The sequence below is a fragment of the Zingiber officinale genome, chromosome 2B (genome assembly GCF_018446385.1).
Source record: "Zingiber officinale cultivar Zhangliang chromosome 2B, Zo_v1.1, whole genome shotgun sequence".
NCBI lineage: Eukaryota > Viridiplantae > Streptophyta > Magnoliopsida > Zingiberales > Zingiberaceae > Zingiber > Zingiber officinale.
In genome coordinates, this window is record NC_055989.1 from 124426710 (window position 1) to 124449237 (window position 22528).

The 22528-nt window shown below is 40.0% G+C and overlaps 1 protein-coding gene across 1 annotated transcript; it reads right to left on the reverse strand.

The window, feature by feature from the left end:
• Positions 1–14640: 14640 nt before the first annotated feature.
• On the reverse strand, positions 14641–15342 carry LOC122049513 (FCS-Like Zinc finger 15-like). The gene is made up of 2 exons (XM_042610886.1): positions 14994–15342; positions 14641–14912 (listed from the first exon to the last, which is right to left on the reverse strand). Exons 1-2 carry the CDS (start codon positions 15164–15166, stop codon positions 14819–14821), a joined length of 267 nt encoding a protein of 88 aa, XP_042466820.1. The 5' UTR covers positions 15167–15342; the 3' UTR covers positions 14641–14818.
• Positions 15343–22528: the final 7186 nt, after the last annotated feature.

Below are 22528 nucleotides of genomic sequence, written 5' to 3' on the forward strand. Positions count from 1 at the left end.
GAAAGATTCATGTTTTTGGGAGAGTCTTCGGACTTGATCCCGGGTAAACATGAACCTGATCCACGAACATATGACGAAGCACTTCAAGATATAGATGCAGCATCTTGGCAAAAGGCAATGAATTATGAAATAGAGTCTATGTACTCTAATAAGGTCTGGGAGCTTGTAGAACCACCTGATGGTGTAAAAGCCGTTGGATGCAAGTGGATCTACAAAAGGAAAAGAAGGACAGACGGGAAGGTAGAAACCTTCAAAGCTAGACTTGTTGCGAAAGGGTACACTCAGAAAGAGGGAATCGATTATGAGGAAACCTTTTCACCGGTGGCCATGCTTAAGTCTATCCGGATACTCTTATCCATTGCTGCTCATATGGATTATGAGATTTGGAAAATGGATGTCAAGACAGCTTTCCTTAATGGAAGTCTTGAAGAGAACATCCATATGAAGCAACCAGAAGGGTTCATTGAAAAAGGCAAAGAGCATCTAGTGTGCAAGCTCAATCGGTCCATTTATGGACTAAAGCAAGTTTCAAGATCTTAGAACATCCGGTTTAATGAAGTAATCAAGTCATATGGATTTATTCAAAGTCCGGATGAGTCTTGTGTATATAAGAAGTGTAACGGAAACGTGGTGGTATTTCTTGTACTATACGTAGATGATATTTTGTTAATTGGCAACAATGTCAAGGTATTATCAGACGTAAGGGTATGGTTGTCCAAACAATTTGATATGAAGGACTTAGGAGATTGTGCACACATTCTTGGGATCAAAGTTATAAGGGATCGTAAGAAAAGAATGTTGTGTCTGTCCCAAGCTTCATATATAGATACAATCCTTGCTCGTTTTAGCATGCAGGATTCCAAGAAAGGTTTCTTACCTTTTAGACATGGAGTAGCTCTATCTAAAGAGATGTCTCCAAAGACGTTGAAAGAGATAGAGGACATGAAAGCAGTTCCTTATGCTTCGGCTGTAGGAAGCCTAATGTATGCAATGCTATGTACGAGACCTGATATCTGTTTTGCCGTGGGCATGGCCAGCAGATATCAGAGTAACCCTGGACAAGGACATTGGACTGCGGTAAAGCATATATTAAAGTACCTGAGAAGGACTAGAGATTATATGCTAATTTACCAAGCAGACGATCTGCTCCCTGTGGGTTACACGGATTCAGATTTCCAATCAGATAGGGATAACAGTAAGTCTACATCTGGATATGTGTTTACTTTAGGAGGTGGAGCCATTTCATGGAGGAGTGTTAAGCAGAAATGCGTTTCGGACTCAACCATGGAAGCTGAGTATGTAGCAGCCTCTGAGGCAGTTAAATAAGCAGTATGGCTCAGGAACTTTCTAATGGACTTAGATGTGATTCCTGGTTTGCCCAAAATCATCACAATTTATTGTGATAATAGCAGTGCAGTTGCAAACTCGAAGGAACCACGAGCTCATAAGGCAAGTAAACATATAGAGCGCAAGTACCACCTGATACGAGATATCGTGAAGCGAGGAGAAGTTGTCATCGCCAAGATTGCATCAGCGGATAACCTGGCAGATCCTTTCACTAAAGCCCTTCCGACGAAAGCTTTCGATCGGCATGTGGAAGGAATGAGAATCAGATGTATGGTAGAAGATATGATAGCTTAGTCATTAGTATAAGTGGGAGATTGTTGGAGTGTATACTGAAAGCCTAAGCTTTTGTAAACATTTGTTTTGAATAAAGAATCACATTTGGTCAAATTATCTACATTTGTTTGTAGTTGTTCATATAATTTATATTGTATATAACATAGTATGTGGTGTCACATGCAGAAGATGATGTTATCAGTACCTTATACATTATAAACAGTAGCTCACGACTAAAATGGAAAGGAACAAACCATTAGAAGGTCGTAGTATAATTAGGTATTAGTTTATCTTGACTATATAATTACACTAATACACTCAGAGTGTATTGAGTAGGACCATTTGAGGTCGTTTCTTTTATACTGACTTTATAAAGGAACAAAGACCTCAGTTATTATGGAAGTGTGTGCTCTTAATCCTAATATAATAACAAGCACATATATTTGATATTTATTTCTTTAATTTATCAATGGGTGAGATTTAGTTCGATGAATCAATAAACCCGATAAGTTGGGAAATGATATCACTTATAGTGTGTGTTGTTGATTATAGAAGGAAACTGTGTCCTAGAGATACTAGGTTGATAATGTCCCCAAGAGGAGCTCATAAGGATTGTCATGTTAAACCCTGCAGGTGGACTTAGTCCAACATGACGATAAGGTTGAGTGGTACTACTCTTGGACTTAGATATTAATTAAATGAGTTGTCAGTAACTCACTTAATTAGTGGACATTCGATATCTTAAACACAGGGAGACTAACACTCTCATAATAAGAAGGAGCCCAAAAATATAATTTGGGATTGGTGCGGTAGTTCAATAATAGTTCTCTAGTGGAATGAATTATTATTGATAAAATTAAGTTGTGTGTTCGGGGCGAACATAGGATGCTTAATTTTATCGGGAGACCAAAACCAATTCCTCCTCTCGGTCCCTATCGTAGCCTCTTATTTATAGAGTTCTATACCCACCTATACCCACCTTCTATATCCACCAATAGGGGGTCGGCCAAGCTAGCTTGGGAATCAAGCTAGGGCCGGCCTAAGTATAAAATTGGGTGGCCGACCCTAGCTTGAACCCAAGCTAGTGGGGGCCGGCCAAATTAAATTTAAAAGGGATTTTAATTTTAATTTTTATTATGTGGAAGAAATAATTTATTAAAGAGAATTAAAATTAAAATATCTCTCTTTTAAAAGATCTACAAAAGATTAAAGAAAGAGATTAGATCTCTTTCCTTATTTGTAGATTGGTGAGATATTTTATTTTCTCTTTAAAATTATTCACATGTTGATAAAATTAAAATTATAGAAATTTCCTTTTATCAACCATGAAGAGATTTTTAAAGAGAAATTTTATTTTTTAAAATTTCCGGAAACAAATTAGGAAGTTTTAATTGTTGATTAAAACTTGTCTAATTTTTTCCTTCATTGATGTGGCCGGCCATTGGTTTTGATTTGGGAAATTTTATTTTATTTTTCTCAATTAAATCATGTCAAGGAAATTAAGGAAATTTTATTGTAATTAAATTTCCTAATTTGCCTAGGCCAAGGAATATAAAAGAAAGGGTAGGGGTGCCTTCATGAGACACAACCTCTATTATTTTCTCTCCCTCTTTTGTTCCTTGGTGTGGCCGACCATCCTTTCCCTCTCTTCCTCTTGTGGTGGCCGAACCCCTCTATTCCCTTGGAGCTCTTGTGGTGGCCGGATACTACTTGGAGAAGAAGAAGAAGAAGGAGAGGAAGCTAGCATCTCTTGGAGCTTGGTTGGTGTTTTGATTTTCTTCCTTGGTGAAGCTTCTTTCTTTGTGGTCGAACCTAGCTAGGAGGAGAAGAAGGTGGTTGGTGATTTCTCATCTCGGAAGATCGTTGCCCACACAACGTCCGAGGTTAGAAGAGGGATACGGTAGAAGATCAAGAGGTTTTTCTACAAGGTATAACTAGTAATTTTTCTTTCCGCATCATGCTAGTTATTTATGGAAATAATACCAAATACAAGAGACTTACGTTCTAGAATTTCGAATATATTTTTTGATGTTGTGTTCTTTTGTTTTTTCTTTTCCTTGTGATTTGATTGTTCTCTTTGGTTAACCTAAAGTTATTTTAGGAAATTAAATATTAGATTTCTATAAAAGGTTTTGTCTAGTCGGTGGTGGTTGCTCCCATATCCAAGAAGGCCATGTGCCTCGCCACGTCAGTACTGGGAACCAATTATGGAAATTAATATTTAATGGAATTAATAACTTAAGGAGACTTGGGTCGAACGTGTTAAGTTCCGCAGGAGATCCAAGTCAAAACCTAAAAGAACAAATAGATTAAGTTTTGGATCAAACGTGTTAAGTTCCGCAGGCGATCCAAAATTTAATTTAAAAGAACACATGGTAGCTAGGAAAAGGTTCAGACCTTTGTACAAAATTTTTGTACAGTGGAACCTATAGATTTTCCGAGTAGCAACCAACACATTGTAGTGGTAGCATCTGATTATCCTTTTCTTTCTACCCTGCGGATGGTTAGTTTTTCTTGATATACGTAACTTTTTAAAATGCCTTACCATCATTACCATTTCATTGTCGTCGAGAGAGGATTCATGTTCGTCTCTCGTTGCCTTGAAGGCGATGCTGTGCTTCGACTCCTTCGTACCTGCACATCTCGATTTATACACTTCAAAAGTTGAAAATAATTCTTCTAAGGTAATAGATTCTAAGTTCTTAGAGATATAGAAGGCATCTACTAGTGATGACCATTTTTGTATTTCTAGAAAATGCATTAAGAGCGTACCTTAGCGAATCTCGGTTGCTTACCTTTTCTCCGAGATTCGAAAGTCTGGTGATGAGCTCCTTAATCCTCGAGTGAAGGTGTGCAATCATTTCATCTTCTTCAAATCATAGGTTGGTGATCTGGTTATGAAGTAAGTCCCGTTTCGCGAGCTTGACTTCGGACTCCCCTTCGTGTAGTTCAAGGAACTTCTCCCAAAGCTCCTTTGTTGAGTTGTAGGTATCGATCCGGTTGACTTCTTATGGCGGAAGAATGCTCAGCAGATGGAACTCTGCTTTGCTGTTTGGCATGTAGTCGGCATGCTCCTTCTTCGTCAATTGGTATTCTTCCTTACTCTCGGGTGCTACAAAACCAAACTTTATTATTAAAAGTAATTCAAAGTCAGTTTTAAAGAATACCTGCATTCCCTTTTTCCAGCTAGCGAACTCCCCCTCGAACTTTGGTGGTTATATGCTTGGTTTGGCCATTGATTCAGTGCTTTGATCGACGATTAATCTTCCTAAAGCGTCCTGGCTCTGATACCACTTGTTAGGACCGTTGGCTGGCTAGAAGGGGGTTGAATAACCCTGCACAAAAATAAAACAAAACCCTTCTCGGACTTAAAAAAAACACTTGCATAAAAATAATTAAATGAACAGAAAAAGAACGAGGCTCAGAGGATTTACTTGGTTACAACCGGGGAGGTTGTTAATCCAAGGAATAGAGTAGCACTAAATTCTCCTCCAGGCTGAGAAGCCTCTTTATAGCAGTATAAGCACAGAAAATGAGAAGCTAAACTAGAAAGGGAAGCACACAAGTGTTGTTTTAGTAATTGCTTGTTCTATCTAGCTTCTTGGACCAAGGCTATATTTATAACCTTGGTTGGGGCACCTGGAAGGGTTCCAGGTGCCTGGAAGGGGATAAAACTTTATCCCTTCGTAACGGATCGCAGTCAAATATGATTCGGATAAAAGTCCATTCTGGGTGCCCGAAAGGGTTTCGGGCGCCCGGACCCTTAAAGTCAACAACATTGACTTTTTTTTATCCAGGTCCTCTGCTCTGGTGTTGCTCACCTCGGTCTGGGTCTTCCACTCCGGCTCCGCTCACTTGGGTGATTTCGGCCATCCAAAATCGGGCTCACCCGAATCCAACTCTCGACCTTCTCGAGCAACCTTCCGCTCCGACTTCTCGTCCCTCGAAAATGTCACGCGCCTCCTTCTCGTCTGCTCATGTACTCTTCCACAGCACCTCATCCCTCAGACGCACTAAGCCCATCGACTCTCTCTCGTGTCATCCTTCTTGCTAACTGCGTGCTATGGTGCAGCGGCAGGGCATCCAGGTTGTCACCCAGGCACCCGCGGTTCGAGCCCTAGCTATGGTAAATTTGTAGGAATTTTTCCTCCAAATGGGCCACGCAACTAAAGAATGTTGGGCTCCTGGGTTGCCCACTATGAGTGCTTCGCGATTTATCCTGGTCGTCGATGGAAAACTTCCGTGGGGTCGGGCCGGTCACCCCAGACTCGACGTTACCCAACCTGGTTAATCATTTTTCTTCTCACTGACTGCGTCTTTTGCTCGACTTCCTGTGTTTCTAAGCTCTTGCACACTTAGACACAAGGTTAAACACAGAAGGATCTAACTTAACTTGTTTGATCACATCAAAATAACTTTAGGGTACCAATAATAATATTAAATGACATTATTAATTAGATACTGTCTTACTAAGATCAGAATCTAGTCATGGTCTTTGCTTAGACTTCCCAAATAACTCTAAGCTAGACCAACGCCTATAGTCTTACTGGACTCATCCTTGTTAGGATTAAAAGAATTTAGATATCTCCATAATAGTTAAATATTGTCCACTTTGAGCCTAAGCTCTTATAATTTTATTTTTAGCCTCTATCTAAAAGACCTCATACCAATGGAGATATCTTTCCATTATAAATTCATGATCCTTTCCATGTATTTTTAATGTGAGACTTTATTTGTAACCATTGCAACCCAACAATCCCTCAAACGAAGGACCGCCCCCTCAAGTCTATCCGCTTGATGTCATTTGAATAATCCTTGGCACACCAGGACTTTCCTTGCCCCTCAATCCAACCAACCTAATAGAACTTCCTTGCCTAGCCATAACTAGGACTTCTCTGCCTGGTGTATGGATATCTTGATCTAGACATGGGAGCTCCCAGTTCCTTCGTTAGAGATCAATATTCCACCCATATGGCTCGATTGGACAATGACTTTTTGTGCACAGTCGGCGGTTAGTCCTTCTGGCAATATGGACTCTAATATCAATTGTTAGGACCAAAAGAATTTAGATATCTCTATAATGGTATGATATTATCCACTTTCCCTCATAGTTTTATGTTTAGGCTCTACCCAAAAGGTTTAATACTAATGGAGATATCTTTTTCTTATAAGTCTATGATCCTTTCAATGAGTTTTCAATGTGGGACTTTGTTTACAACCCAACTGTCCTAAGTGAATCACTCTCCTCCATTGACTTACCTTTATTTACCATTTGCAATCACTTGACTTGTCTCTTAACCCGCCAGGTCTTCCTACCAGTTGTTAGGTCCGCAGATCCAACTGAACTGTCAGGTCTCGTAGACCCAACGGGACTTCCTATCAGATATCATGTCACGCCTTAATCTATCTGGACTTTGTGTGAGTTATCAGGTCCTCAGACCTAACTGGGTTTCAACCTAGTGTCAGGTCCTCTAGACTCGTCAATTTATGCACACTCGGTAAAAGTATCAGATAAATATAATATCTTACTTTAAACCATTTGTTATTCATCAAAATCTAAGTTTGACCATTGGTGCTAACTACACTAACAATAATCTTAAGACTTGATTTTCAAACCTTAAGTCTTCAAATGTTAATTTTTCATTATTACCTTGAATATTTTTCCTTGTAGGTACATATTTAAATTGTTTTGGATTATTACCTAAACTATTTTCTACCTTCCTATCCTTAGGTAAGGTTATTCTAGCATGATATGTTTTATAATTCTCCTTAGAATTATAATGCTTCTTTTCTTCATGATAACAAGCTCTAAAAGTATAAAATTTAAATCTAGAATGCTTTTTCTCATAACATAAAGAAGTACCATTAACTAATGGTACCTTAGCTATGTTCTTAGAAGTCCCCCTTGATTTGAGCTTCCTCCTTTGTTCTTAGTTGGAATCCTCCCCCTTGGACATTAATTCCAATAATGTCTCTTTTTATTGCAAGAGAAGCACATAATACACTCCTTGTCCTTTCGTATCGTAGGACCAACCTCTTTTGACTTCTCCTTCATCTTGGATGCTACTTTACCCTTATTCTTCATTAATCTTGGACACTTGTTCTTCACATTCTCCCTACATTCAAAACATATGATATAATTTTTATTTTTACAAATGAAAATAGTTATACCTTCATGACTTATAGAGGTAGCACATTCTCCTTCATTGATTCCAGATGTAGACACTTCTTCTTGTTCTCGTGTCAATGAACTATGCTCCCCCTCAATTCTTGAGGTGGATGCTTCTTCAATTTTATCCTTGGATGTTAAGCATCTCTCAATCTACGAAATCTCTTGTTCTTGATCCAATGAGTTTCCCTCTTTGGATTTGGCTTCATTTTGCATCGATGTAGGATGTTTATGAAGTTTTGCCAACTAATTCCATACCTCTTGGGTATCTTGATATTCTCCTATCTTGAACAAGAGATTGTTAGGCAATAAATCAACTAACAATTTGATTACCATATCATTTGTCTCGAATCTCTTGATTTACTCTTTGGTCCATTTGTTCTTCCGAAGAGGTTCTTTTTTTTTTGTCTTTAGGAGCTTTAAATCCTTCCATAAGAGAAAACTATTGCTCTATGTCCATCATCAAGAACATTTCCAATCTTGATTTCCAAAGATCGAAGCTTCTCATTCCGAATGATGGAGGCGCTCGGATGTCAAATCCTAATCCATCTCAGAAATTCATTTTCGAACTTGAGCTCCTTTGATGATAAGTCTTTTACTTATTAAAACTTAGGGCTCTTCTTCTTCCTCTAGCTCTTTGCTCCTTCCGACGATTAGTCCGGTGAAGAGCGACCTCGAACTAATACTACTTGTTAGGATACATATGAGTTAGAGGGGAGTAAATAGCTTCATTCACTTCTTTGAACTTAATGTTGCAACGGAAACTTGAAGCAAAGACCCCACAATGTTAACATTTGGATTTTACTTGATATCCACCTCCTTAAGCCTACTCTCTCTCATAGCTTCACTATGGAACCCTCCTTCTTGGAGGCGGAGAAACCTCAAAGAAATTCGAATGCGATAATACAGTGAGAGAATACAACAAAAAACACAAACATTATTACAAATGATATCAAAAATGACTTTACAACAATGAATCTTGCTTTGCTTGTCCTTTTCTTACTTTGGTTAGCCTCTTAATGGTTGGAAAGTTCAATAACACTTATCACTAAAACCTCAAGAACCGGTTTCAAAGAAACTCCACGAAACCCCCTTTTCTAGGATTGCCTTCAGGCTGGAAAATGACTCCCAATTGATTAGCCTTGCCCCAATCGATTGTCATGTAGGATCCAACCATTTAAACCTGCAGATTGACTCTTTTCACCCTACCAATCGATTGGCGAGTCATATCAATCAATTGACAACTTCTAATCGATTAATCCAATCAATTGCTCAAAGCTTTATGTTCTCTCTCGAAGTGCTTCCAATTGATTACCTCAATCAATTGACCCTTGCTAAATCAATTGCTCAATTGATTCCAACCTAAATTGATTCAAAACCTTTCTATTTGCGGAGAAAACAATGCTAATCGATTGCCTAAATTGATTAGGCCATGCTAAATCAATTACTCCAATCGATTCTAGCACTTACTATGCTTTGTGAAACCAACTCCCAATTGATTGACGATACTTGCTAATCGATTGGCGCTGCTTAATCAATTAAGCTAATTGATTTGAGCAGCAAAACCCAAACTTTCGGGTTTAGGGTTTGCCCATTGATTTGTGAATCCCACCAATCGATTGCTAATCCTAATTTCAGCCTTTTCATGACTAAAATCATGTCTTGCTTGATATCCGATTAACCTCAACATACCAGGACTTATGTTGCCCAACAATTAGTCATCCGTAACCTGTTGGGACTTTCCATTGCCTAGCATCCAATCAACCTTGACATGTCAGGGCTTCTCTACCAAGTGTTCAGTCAACGTTTGACCCAGTTGGACTTTTCCCTTGCCTAATTTCCAACTAGGTATTCCATCGTCTAACCCTGTTAGGACTTCCATTGTCTAGTTCTCAACTAGGTCTTCCACCGCCTAACCTCGCTAGGACTTTCTATCGCATAACCTCTGGTTAGAACTTCATATTGCCTAACCTCTAGTTAGGACTTTTCGTTGCTTAACCTCGAGTTAGAACTTCCTGTTGCCTAATCTCCAATTAGGACTTCCTGTTACCTAACCTCTTGTTAGGACTTTTTCAGTCAAGTATTTGATCCTCCCTTGATCTACTTGACTTCTTTCTCACATATTGTCAAATATCCAAAGTCAAGGTCAAGTCAATCTGAACTTAGTTAACTTGGTCAACCTTGACCTTAGGATGATTGCACCAATAGGTCTAACTTTCACCTCAACCTTAGTACTCTTATCCATAGGGATAAGCTTTCCGGAGAGATGTGTCGATATCCGAATGGATAACTCGACAACTAATGAGATTAAGTATGTAATGATGATACCAAGAAGGGTACGTCTGTTACCTGAAGCGGTGCCTCGATAACCAAAATGGTATATCGAGAGTATAAAAGGAACAAGGTCTATGTCAACATACGAGCTCCATTGATTTGAGCTAACGACTCATCATCAAGCTGATTGATCGGACCCAGTTGTTGGATCAACACTGTCAATCCATCCATTAAATTCCAACAATGACATCCAATGGTATGATTGGCACGTGCATAGATCATATGACTACCACATGAGTAACCTTATAGATCTTTGTCCTTTGGTGGCCGGTGGGAAACTTTCATGGGGCCGGGCCGGTCACCCCAGGGATAGTTAATGAGACTAACTGGGATTATCATTTTTTTTATAGATCTTTGTCCTCTTGCTTCTAGAGGTGTACATTCCGTTAATTCGGTCAATAATCGAACTGAATTAATCGAAAATTGATTTAACCGATTTAATTTTAACTAATCGAACCGAATCGAAGGTTTACTAAAATTGAATTAACCGAACCAAATTAAAAATCTTTGGTTAACACTGAATTAATCAAATTTGTTTAAAAATAATAACAAAATATATACAAAATTAATAATTAAAATTTAATATTTTTATTATAATTCAGCCTTAAAATAACAAAAATTACAAACAATATTAAATATAAAAAATTAAAAAAATATTATAAATTATATATAAAACCTAATAAATAAAATTCAATTTTTTTAATAATTTAGTTAACTAAATTTGGTAAATCGAAATCGAACCGGATTAATTAATATTTTTAAAAATTAAAATCAAATTTTCAAATTGACCGAACCTAATTTCTAAAATAAATGGATTCAGTCCATTTTTTTCGATTTAATCGAGTAGTTGCTTCTATCCTTTCCATCCCACACAATCTATTAACTTGTTTCCAAACTCACCAAATCACTTAAGTAACATAAGAGAAATTAATTTAATAAATCATATATGTCCATAATAAACAAAAATATTGCTTCATTCTCACATTCAACACACTCATATTAGAATTAAGAGCCCCATATTTCCCTCGAGACCACTCCGTATCAAATTCCCTTCAAAAACAAAAGGAAAAAGAAACTTTAGACCTTGTGTGGATGATAATAATAATAATTATTATTATTACTATTTTAAATTGGATCTCATAACTCATAAGAGTCTTCAAGAAGGCAACGAGTATTAATTGTTCTCTATCCTTTTCTTGCTTTATTCTTCTTCCGAAAAAGGAGGTATATGCCAAGATGGACACTAAATTAGACAAGTCGCGGTGTTGCTTTCACTAGTGAGTTTCTTTGTCTCCATGTCATGACTTTAGCCATGGATAAGGTTTTGTATGGAATATGGGGCCATTCAGTGACATTATTGTACAAGTGACATTGCAGGAAGGGTCCATTATAGATAGCTTGTAGTGTTTAATGTAACAATAGATAAGGAATATCGTATCGCATAAATATTAATATTTAAAGTTCATCTAACATAAAATTTGAAGATTGATTTCTCTTGCAGCTAGATCGCAAGGTTTTTTTTTTTTGTCAATATGTAAGAGTTTAAATCCGTATAATGATATAGATTTATTTAACCTTTGTTGTATAAATAAATAAGAATAATTTTAATTAATATTAAAATGACTTTAACTAACATTAATGTTAGACTAATTTTGACCATGAAAGTATTTTTGGTAGGTGATACGGGTTATGACGAGCAGACTTAGGAGATGACATGAATATTAAAATTAAGATGAGGTTGCATTCAAGGTTTGGACAGGGTAATATTTCTTACATGATTTTGTTGATCGCCCCGCATCAAAATCCTGGAAGCGTGCCCGAGCATTTCCTGAGCAAGATGCCTGGGTGAAGGCCGAGCAAACATAAGGTTGTCTATGTGCGTTCGATCAGGCAAAGCCCGGGCGAACTTAAGGGTACTCAGCCTTATAAAACTCTTAGCATACGATCGGTCGAGCGAAGACCGATCAAACATAAGGGCACCTGTGTGCGTTCGACCGGGTAAAGCCCGGGCGAGTTTAAGGGTACTCAGCCTTATAAAACTCTTAGCATAGATTGGTTGGGTGAAGGTCGAGCGAACATAAGGTTGCTTGTGTGCGTTCGACTGGGCAAAGCTCGGGCGAACTTAAAGGTACTCAACCTTATAAAACTCTTAACATACCATCGGTCGGGTGGAGGCTGAGCTAACATAACATTGCCTATGTGTGTTCGATCGGGCAAATCCCGGGCGAGCTTAAGGGTACTTAGTCTTATAAAACTCTTAGCATATGATCGATCGGGCGAAGACCCATCGATCATAAGGCTGTCTATGTGCATTCGACCAGACAAAGCCCGAATGAGCTTAAGGGTACTCAACCTTATAAAACTTTTAGCATACGATCGGTCAGGCGAAGACCGATTGAACATAATACTGTCTGTATGCGTTCGACCGAGTAAAGCCCGAGCGAGCTTAATGGTACTCAGTCTTATAAAACTCTTAGCATAAGATCTATCTGGTGAAGGCCGATTAAACATAAGACTTCTTGTGTGTGCTTGACCAGGCAAACCTCGAACGAGATTAAATATACTCAGTCTTATAAAACTCTCAGCATACGATCGGCTTAATGACCGGCCGAGATATATTCTCAATATATGATCAGCTTAATGACCGGTCGAGTTATATTCAACAGAAGGTATTCTCAATATACAACCGGCTTAATGATCGACCGAGATATATTCAATAGAAGGTATTCTCAATATACTACCAGCTTAATGATTGACCGAGATATATTTAACAGAAGGTATGCTCAATATACGACCGACTTAATGACCGACCAAGATATATTCAACAGAAAGTATTCTCAATTTATGATCAGCTTAGTGATCGGCCGAGATATATTCAGCAGACAAGCAATCGATAACATTAGAAAAGCCTGGCAAACTTGTCAAGGAATATTCCTTTGAAACTTCTCCATTAATTAATCAGTTACAACAATACACTCAATCGGGTATTTCATCAAGGGCCTAAGTCATAAACAACAAAGAAGGTATATCTGGGATAGAAAAAAGATTCCTCGGAAGATTATTATATGACGCATAGATTGTACTTTCTTCCATCACCTAACAAACTCTAACAAATCAGGAACCACATCACGATTGCGGATGTTATGTGAGAATATTTGCATCTGAAGTCCTACTTTCTTACACTTTTGACTATTGTTCTTCTTCCACTTTTCAAAAGAGGAGACTGACTTAAGCGTCAGATGTTCTAGTCAGGGATTCTCATCCCGATCTTAGGTCAATAACACTTTGTTGACTCGTCTGACTATATATGGGATCATTTAGAAGTTTGTTTTATATCTCGAGAAGTTCATTGTTCATCGATCAATCACCCATAAGAGTCAACGTACCCTTTCATAACCTTCACTGGCGGATGCAAGGGGGTGCGAGGGGGTGCTTTCGCACCCCCTTGATTTTGGAAAAAAGTGAAGGAATTAGGAATGATTATTAAAAAAAAATTAAAGGACCTACTTGTAATTTTTAAAATTTATTGGACTTTTTTTCAAAAGTACCATTAAAAATAATGTTTCCTCTTTCTCATTGCTCATCCCTGCCCTAACCCTTTTCCAGTAGCCGAACTCTTTTTCCGCCGAGCACCCTTTCTTCTTCAAACCAAAGACAAGCCGAGCACCCTTTCTTTTTCAAACCAAAAACCCTAATCGCTAAAAGATTTCATCTTCTCTCTCTCTCCAGTCTCCTCAAGTTGTTGCCCTCATCTTTGTCGCCTCTTTACTTCGTCGACGCCTCACGCCATTGCTGTTCGCCACTTCGTCTCTTCCGTCGACGCCGCTACCACTGTGCTCCGCCGCCGTTCCTCCATAACAAGTAAAATCCCTTCAATTTTAGGTGAATCTTGTTCCTTATTTCATCTTATTCCTAATTTCATGATTTATACTTGGTAGTGTTCAATTGTTATGTTGATTGCATAAATTAATAATTTTGATGAATTGATATAGGTTATTGAGAAATTTTTAAAACGAAGTGTTGAGTCTTCTAAGAATTTTATGGAAAAAAATAGTAAGAAAAAATATTCTCGTGTGGAATTCAACCAGGACGATGTTGTTAGTGACACAGGACTATGCAAACTAATAAATGAATTTGATGTTTCAAGCACCCGTCTAAATGTTTGACTGGATCCGCCACTGATAACCTTCAAATATAATCAGTAACAATTATTTAAATAAATATTTTCGTAGAATATTTTTGATACGAGAACTTTAGATAAATATTCCTTTCAATATTTTTTAATATAGAAATTGTAGAACACTGCGTGAAGTAGCTCTATGAAATCTGTACTCAGACTCCTCATCAACATGAATTAGTGGATTTTTATTCTTCTTTGCACATTTATTATTTATAAAATAATAAATATACAGAGGAATATACACTCTCCCCTCTCATTAAATATGTATATATATTTTTTTATTTTTTATTTTGCTCCAGTTCTTACTGATACTGATCTTATCGTAAAACTCTGTATTATCAACACAAAAATGCAGATCTCAGATTTCCTACCAAATTTCCGTACGAAATGATCATAAAAAACTAGTTTTGATCTAAAAGAACAAGTTTTTACACCAAAAACAAAAGCAAAAACGAGTCTCTTTTTTTTTCCCATGAAACACACAAAAAAAGGGAGGAAATTTGCTCTTGAGCTGTTCAATCCCGGATGGAATTCCTCCTCCCGCCGGTCTCCTCGTCCATAAACATCTGCCGGCGGCGGCACTCCTCGCTGCAGAAACCTCGATCTCCTCTGCCAAAAGCCACAATATATCGCTCGACTAAAAAAGGAAGAAAATAAAAGCCAGAGCTTTACTGACTACTTTCTACTCACCTGTACATGTAGATGTCCTTCCCTTGCTGAAGCTTCCTCCTGCAAAGGAAACAGCGTTCCAAGAACGCGCCGCCGCCGGCCCCGTGGCTGCTGAGGAAGGAAGTCTTGGAGATGATTTGGGCGGGGGAGCGGTGAGGCTGCTGGGCTTCCAAGAGAACGCCTAGGCCTGCCATGGCAGCTGGTTTCTCTTCTTCTTCCTCTTCCTCCGAGTTGAGTGGTTGGGGTATTTAAGTGGAACGGGAGGAGGAGGAATGGAGGTGAGGTGGGCCGCCGGAGGAGGGTAAGGCGGCACGGAGTGATGGGGATCGGGGGAGCAGCGAGCACGATTTGGACCTCGGAGTGGTCGCTACTTTGTCTTTAGTGGATATATTTGGAGGTTATAATATAAAGGAGGGCGTTCAAGTGTGATAATGGACGGGAGACAGATGGGAGCATCTGATTGGAGGAGTTGGTGAGGGAGGCAGTGGAGGGATGCCCTTGGGGTTTTGTTTCGGGGGTTTATTAGAGCATTTGATTAACCGCCGAGTCTTTAGGGTTTTTCTTTTAATTGGGTAATATGGAGGATCAATCAGCTGCTCTGAGTAACAGACCGATTCATCAAAAAGCATCTGACGGGCAGACTGGATCGGTCTGCCATCTAGACGGTCTGAGATTCTTAATACAGTCCCATTCTTAATACATGCCCATTCAAGATGGATTGCGTAATGGTTCATAAAAAAAATATAAATATAAAAAAATATATTTTATTTTTTAAAATTTGGCTGTAGATTAGACGCCCACCGAGCGCATCCTAATGGGAGTTCTCATCATTACTGATGGGGCAGTGATGAGGAAGCTCCTATCATTTGTTTTTCTCACGGGAAGCGGCTCTTATTTAGGGAGGCTCTCCTTGTTTTTTCTTTTTTAATTATTAAAATTAATTTTTAATTATAATTTCTGTTTTAAAAAATAAAAATAGTAAAGTTTTAAAGAGGCTGTTATTCGACGACTAATTCTTTTTAATAATTATTTTTTATTATTTATTTTAAAAATTACTATAAATATATCTTCAACATATTATTTTTTAATTCATTCATTTTATCATTTTCTCCCCACTCTCGATTTCTTCTTTCTTCCTTTTTAATATTTCTTCTTTTCAACCATGCAAATATCTTTATTTATTCCAAATATCTTAAAGTCTAGATCATTCATGAATTCTAAAAATGAATCATAAAAAAAAATGCATTGATAGAAAATGTAGAAAATATAGATGAACAAATAATATTCTGACTATACAAGTAATGACAAATAGTACATCAAAGAGTTCAAAGTTCTTTCGATGAAATAAAAAAAGAAGGTATTTAAATCAGGATCGTGAAATTGGACACACTAGTCCTTTCAATGATTACTTCTCTGATGAGCCAGTATATCTCGATGACATATTCTGACATTAATTCTGAATACAAAGAGGATTATTCCTTCGCATAATCAATGCCTTAAAAATTATTCTGAATATTTTTAATGAAAGATCGAAGCGACGAAAAAAAAAGTTTGTCGCCACTTCAGAAATGTACAACGTCTATTCGTCAATTAGCATACGGAGTTTCTGCTAATCATTACAATGAGTGCCTCAGGGTTGTTAAAACTGTTGGTGCAATTTGCACTAACGGTCAAACTCAGATTTTAATGAATGATGAGTTAAGTTAGGTGTTTTTGTGATCTAATGCATTTATCGAGCGTGCAGAGATTAACAGATCTAGGGAACCTGACACCAAGATGAAACCCAACTACGTCTGAGGACCCGATAGTTGGTGCAAAGTCTAGATAGGTCAAAGAGCAGACCTGATATCTGGCGGGAGGTCCGGTTGGGTCCGCTGGGGCTGACAGTTGGCGAAGTCTAGTTGAGTCTATAGATCTGACAACTAGCGAGAAGACCTGGTGGGTTGAAAGACTAGTCAATTAACTGCAAGTTAGAAAATAAAAGTAAGTCACCGGAGGAGAGAGTTCCGGTGAGGACGAGTCCAAGTTTAGGCTTTAGGCGCTAGTTCAGTTTAGGTTTATTTTGGATCCCTAAATTGAGACCTTGACTAGTTCCTGATCTTAGAAGGATAGGAACTAATTATTACTGCTTATTATTATTGAGCTAACTTTATTTTGCAGGTTAGATGTTTTAGTTTGGACTAACACATTTTGCAGAGCACATGGAGCACAAAGTGTCTCGGGTGAACAGTACCCAAGGCGCCTTCGGGAACTTTGAAGGCGCCTTGAGTACTGTTCATGGAAGGCACCTTTGAAGGCTTGGAAGGCGTCTTGTATCGGATAAAATCGGACTTCATCAACGATAAGGAGCAGTGTTTGTCAGGATAAAATTTTGCCTATAGAAGGCATCTTCAAGGCTATAGAAGGCCTCATCCACACTCTATAAAAGTTCATCTCGACCAGCCCTTCAATACACCTAATTTACGAGTTTCTACGTGTCTGTTTGGCATTCTGATTTCTCCTACTTCCTTCTTCTACTTCAAAGAAGTCTTTCTACCTGGCTTCACTCACCAAGTCTTTCACATGGCTTCACTCAACAGGATTTTCTATTTGTCTAGCTTCACTCACTAGGACTTTCCATTTACCTAGCTTCACTCAACAGGACTTTCAACACCAAGTGTCCAATCAACACTGACCCGCCTGGATTTTCGTCTTCTGCCAACCTTCCCGTTGGACTTGCTCTTGCCTAACCTCTAGTTAGGACTTTTCAATCAAGTATCCGGTCAATCTTGACCTACTTTACCAATCTCCACACATGGACAATTACAACTACAATCTCCATATATAGTCAAAAATCAGTACCTAAACATTAAGACTCAAACTTGAGCCAACTAAACCTTAGTTAAACTGATCAACCTTAACCTAGGAAAATTGCACCAACAGAAACAACACAATCTAAACAAAACATAATCTAAACAAAATATAGACACAATAATAGAAATAAATATTCATATATAAATCTAAATGCACATAATCATATATATAAATTCATATAATGATAACAAATACTCCAAAGAATACTAGTAATATAATGATCCTGTCCGAAAATCATGAAGAAGGCTGGTTGGGGATGTGACTTCTGGGTTGATTGCTTGTAGACCTTGCTCCACTCTGCAACACAAGAAATGTCAGTACCAAACCAGGGAAGGGGTCCCCGACATGTAGAATCGAAAAGAATTTAGATATCTCCACAATGATATGATATTGACCACTTTGGGCCTAAACCCTCATGGTTTTGCTCTTGGGCTCCTACCCAAAAGGCAACACGCCAATGGAGATATCTTTTCTCTTATAAATCCATGATCTTTCCCATGTGTTTTCAATGTGGGACTATGTTTGCAACGTTGCAACCCCAATAATCCCTCCCTCAAACAAAGGATCACAGGCTTCCCACGTCCGATCCTCGACCCACCAGGTCTTCCTTCCCCTCGGTCCACCCGACCTACTAGGACTTTCTTGCCTAGCCGCAACTAGGACTTCCTGCCTGGTGTTTGGTCCTCTTGATCCAAACATAGGAGCCCTCACTTTCTTTGTTCGAGATCGATATTGTACCCACATGGCTCAATCAGACCATAACTGTTGTGCACAGTCGGCGGTTAAACCTTCTGGCAGTCCGAGTTCTGATACTAATTGTAGGATCGAAAAGAATTTAGATATCTCCATAATGGTATGATATTGTCCACTTTGGGCCTAAGCCCTCATGATTTTGCTCTTGGGCTCTACCTAAAAGGCCTCGCGCTAATGGAGATATCTTTTCTCTTCTAAACCTATGGTCTTTCCCATGTGTTTTAAATGTGGGATATATTTGTAACCTTGCAACTCCAACACGACATTGCCCCTCTGACGCTCAAGTCAGTCACTGGAAAAATAAAAGGAAGCAGAGGAACAGTAAGCACAAGTGTGAATAGTGAATAATGCATACCTCCGCTGGTGCATGGACCCCCCTTTATATAGCGCACCAGTGGATGATGTGCATGTGCCTCAAGGCATGGGTCCGCTTCCTTAACTATCTTATGAAAGAACCTATTAGGAAAGTGTCTCTGACACCATACCTTAACAGGGTATGTAAATTTCTGATGCAAAGTAGAAGCTTCCATAGTACGATCCGTTTGTTGTCCATGCCTTATTGTCGGCTGCATTATCTCCCAAAGAGATATAAAAGGGGTTCCACTATTTGGCCGAGCGGGGGAGCTGCTCAACCAAGGATCCCCATTTGGTCGACCTCAGTCAATCTTCTCCATAATCCTTTAACCTAGTTGATTATTTCCGCCCGACCGGACCAGCACTCTGGTTGACTTAGTGTTCTTCCACTTCGTGATGCACATCTGATGTTCTGGTCATAGTGCTCTTGGTTGTCCGGGCGTTCTGCTCGGACAATCCACTTGTCGATCGGACACTTCATGCCCAATTGACAACTGCAACAGACCTCCGCTCGGGCACCTTTCGTGAGCTCTTTGGTTCTCTGGCATTGACCACCTTGGCTTTGACCTCCACGTTGGCTGCTATCTCCGCACTTGACCCGCACTCAATGGGCCCTCCCTTTATCACCGCATCACAAGCCTTCCCCTCAAGTCTAGTTGAAGGAGGCTGTAAGTCCGACTGACTGGACATGTAGTGTCTCTGGTGACCTCCTGATCGAGCATTCCCCTTTTCTTGAGCCTTCGATCGGCTTATATAATCCTCATAGTTGCCATTCTGCATTATCTTACTGACCTGAGTGTGTAGCTGCTCTCGGATCAACTTCACAAGTTTGATTTTAAACTGTCGCTCGGCTATCATATAGTCAAAGATCTGTGTCGCGCGATTAGGATGGTTGGCAACGACACTTAGTGATTTTTTCACGTCTCGTCGCTTTCTCGAACGAACGCCTCATAATAATTCTGGATGTCATCTCAATTTCTGGAAGACTATGCAAATCTTCGATCACGCCGCCCATGCCTTTTAATTACGCCCCATTAATGTGTTCCTGTAGTCGGCCACCACGCGTCCCACTCTCTGTCACTGCACGCTTGACGTGATAGGTGGATATCCGCTGATGATATGGCAGACACCTTTTCAAATTCCATGACTAGATCTTATCCTTGTTTTTCGTATCCCTTGATTGGACAACTCAGAGTCATTGCTTGCTGGGCTTTATAAGCCCTTATTTACTTGTTGTCGTCTTAACACTTCCTCGCGTTTTCGATCTCGAGCACGTTATGTGATGCTTCTCCTCCTCCTCATCTTCACCGGTGACCTTTCTCAGTAAGTCTCTCTTTTCTTTCCTTTGTTGAATTCAAACTCAGCTTCTTTCTTGATTTTTTTATGGTTGTCTCCCCTCAACCTCCTCTGTCTATCCCCGGGTTATGGTATATCTCAACCGAGTCCAAGTTTAATGATGATGAAATTGACTAGATGAAGCTCATGTATCTTTTCCCTTCCGAATATCAAATCGCTATACCTTCAGCCTATGACCGATCTCATTCGCCTCTCGATGATTTTTTACCCTTTTTCAAGGATCAATTCTACGCCAGTCTTCGGTTTCCCGTTCACCCTTTCTTCTCGACCATGTGTAAATACTTCTATATATCCTTGCACCAATTGGTGCCTGATTCTTTTAGGTTGTTGTGCGGGATGGTCGTGCTACTCCATTTGAACGGTATCCCCTTAGTCCTCCGATCATTCCACTACTTTTACTATCCCAAACTATCCGAGCCAGGAATCTTTTTGTTTCAAGCTCGAGTGGCCTCTGTCTTTTTTGAAAAAATATCGACATCTAATAAGCATTGGAGAGAGCACTATTTTTTCGTTCGCTTTCCCACTCTACCAGACTTCCCGACCGACTGACAGATGGAAGTAATGAAGCCTCCGTCACTCGAGAAATACCGAAACCGGTTCGACTATCTCCAAGCATCCTCTAGTTTGGCTGATCAGAAGTATCACATCCACCGACTGCTGTTGGAGAGTGTCATTTACATGTTCGGGCTGAGCCCGATCCGCATGCAACTACCCATGACCCTAGGTATGTTCTGTCTGATCCTCATCTTTGAATCTAACTAATTTTTATTCATTTTTTGCTGCTCAAATCATGATGAGGGTACGTCTGAGCGCAAGAACAGGCTCGCAGATGCAGAGATTAACACCGCAGGTGTCGCTGAGCTGCAGAGTCGCGGCTTGCAGCTGATTAAGCACTCTGATGATCCAACCGATGGGGTGGGAGGGAGCCACGTGCTGGCCAACGAGGATGGAGCAAGTCAAACAGTGGCTAGCTATGTCGCGACTACCACAGTTGACCTTCCTCCTGATTGTCCTTCAATTCTGTCGATCGCAATGCCCTTAGAGTCGGCCACCTCCGGTGAACCTTTGATACGACGCAAGAGGCACCGTAGGGAAGCTTTTTCCCACTCAGCCACTTTCGCCTTGAAGACCCTCACCCGTACTGGTTCGCGCCCTTCATCCGAGCAGGGTGAGACTACATCACCCGCCCTTCCCGAGTAGGTGGCTATCCAGATTCCTACTTCCGTGTCATCCGACCAGACACCTTCTCAGTTCGAGTTGTCCTCCGGGACCATATGCGCGCTGCCTGTCGCACATATGCCCCCTGACTCCTCTTTGCAGACTGCATAAGTATCTACTATCTGGTCATCCCCGATGCTCAAGTCCACAGGCCAAGCGACTTCTGAGTCTTCTGGTCTAAACGGCCAGAGACACATAACGGTCATCCTCCACTTGCCCACTGATGAGTGGTGCCACCCAGACGATGTCGATCCCCATTCCCCCAAACATCGGATCAGGATTTAAGGACCGCTGGCATAAGTTTGGGTCGATGCTCGGGCACGTGCGACGATTATTTCCTCGAGGGAGCTCGCGGATAGTCATACTCAAAAGGGTCATTGGAGTAAGTATATTGCTTTTTATATTTACTTGCTTATTTCCCTCTTAATACTTACTGACTTATTGCTACTGTAGTTTTGGGTTGAGTGTATGCCCATGTGCTAAAGGCTAGGTTTTTTGGAGCACGAAGTCCAACAATTGTGCGCCCTGAGCAGCTCATCAGAGGCTTCTTGGGCATGTTTGGAGCAGCAGACTAGCGAGGTGGCTCAACTGGATGTCGATCTGGAGAGGAGCTCCGAACAGCTTCAAGTTGAGCGGATTAGAGTATCGAGCAAGCCTCGTGAATTGAGCGGCTCAACAAGTAGGCTTGCAACTTTGAGTCCAAAATCAACTCCGCCAATACCCGAAAGCTTCGCGCCATAGAGGACTTAGAGATTAAACATAAAGAGGCTAGGGTCTTGGTGCAAAATATGAAGGAGACTGAGGCCGCTCTGGTCACCGAGCGGGGGAGTTAATCAACAAAGCATGTGGCTGCTAAGCTTCAGCTCGACGCCAAGGATGTCGAGCTGACTTCAATGAAAGCCGAGTTGGAGGCGTCCCGAGCAGCCTTCAAAATTTACCAAGATGCAGAGCCTGGACGGTTTAAAGTCTTCAAGCGTTATTATCTCCATTCAGACCCCTTCCATGACCGGCTCACTAATCGT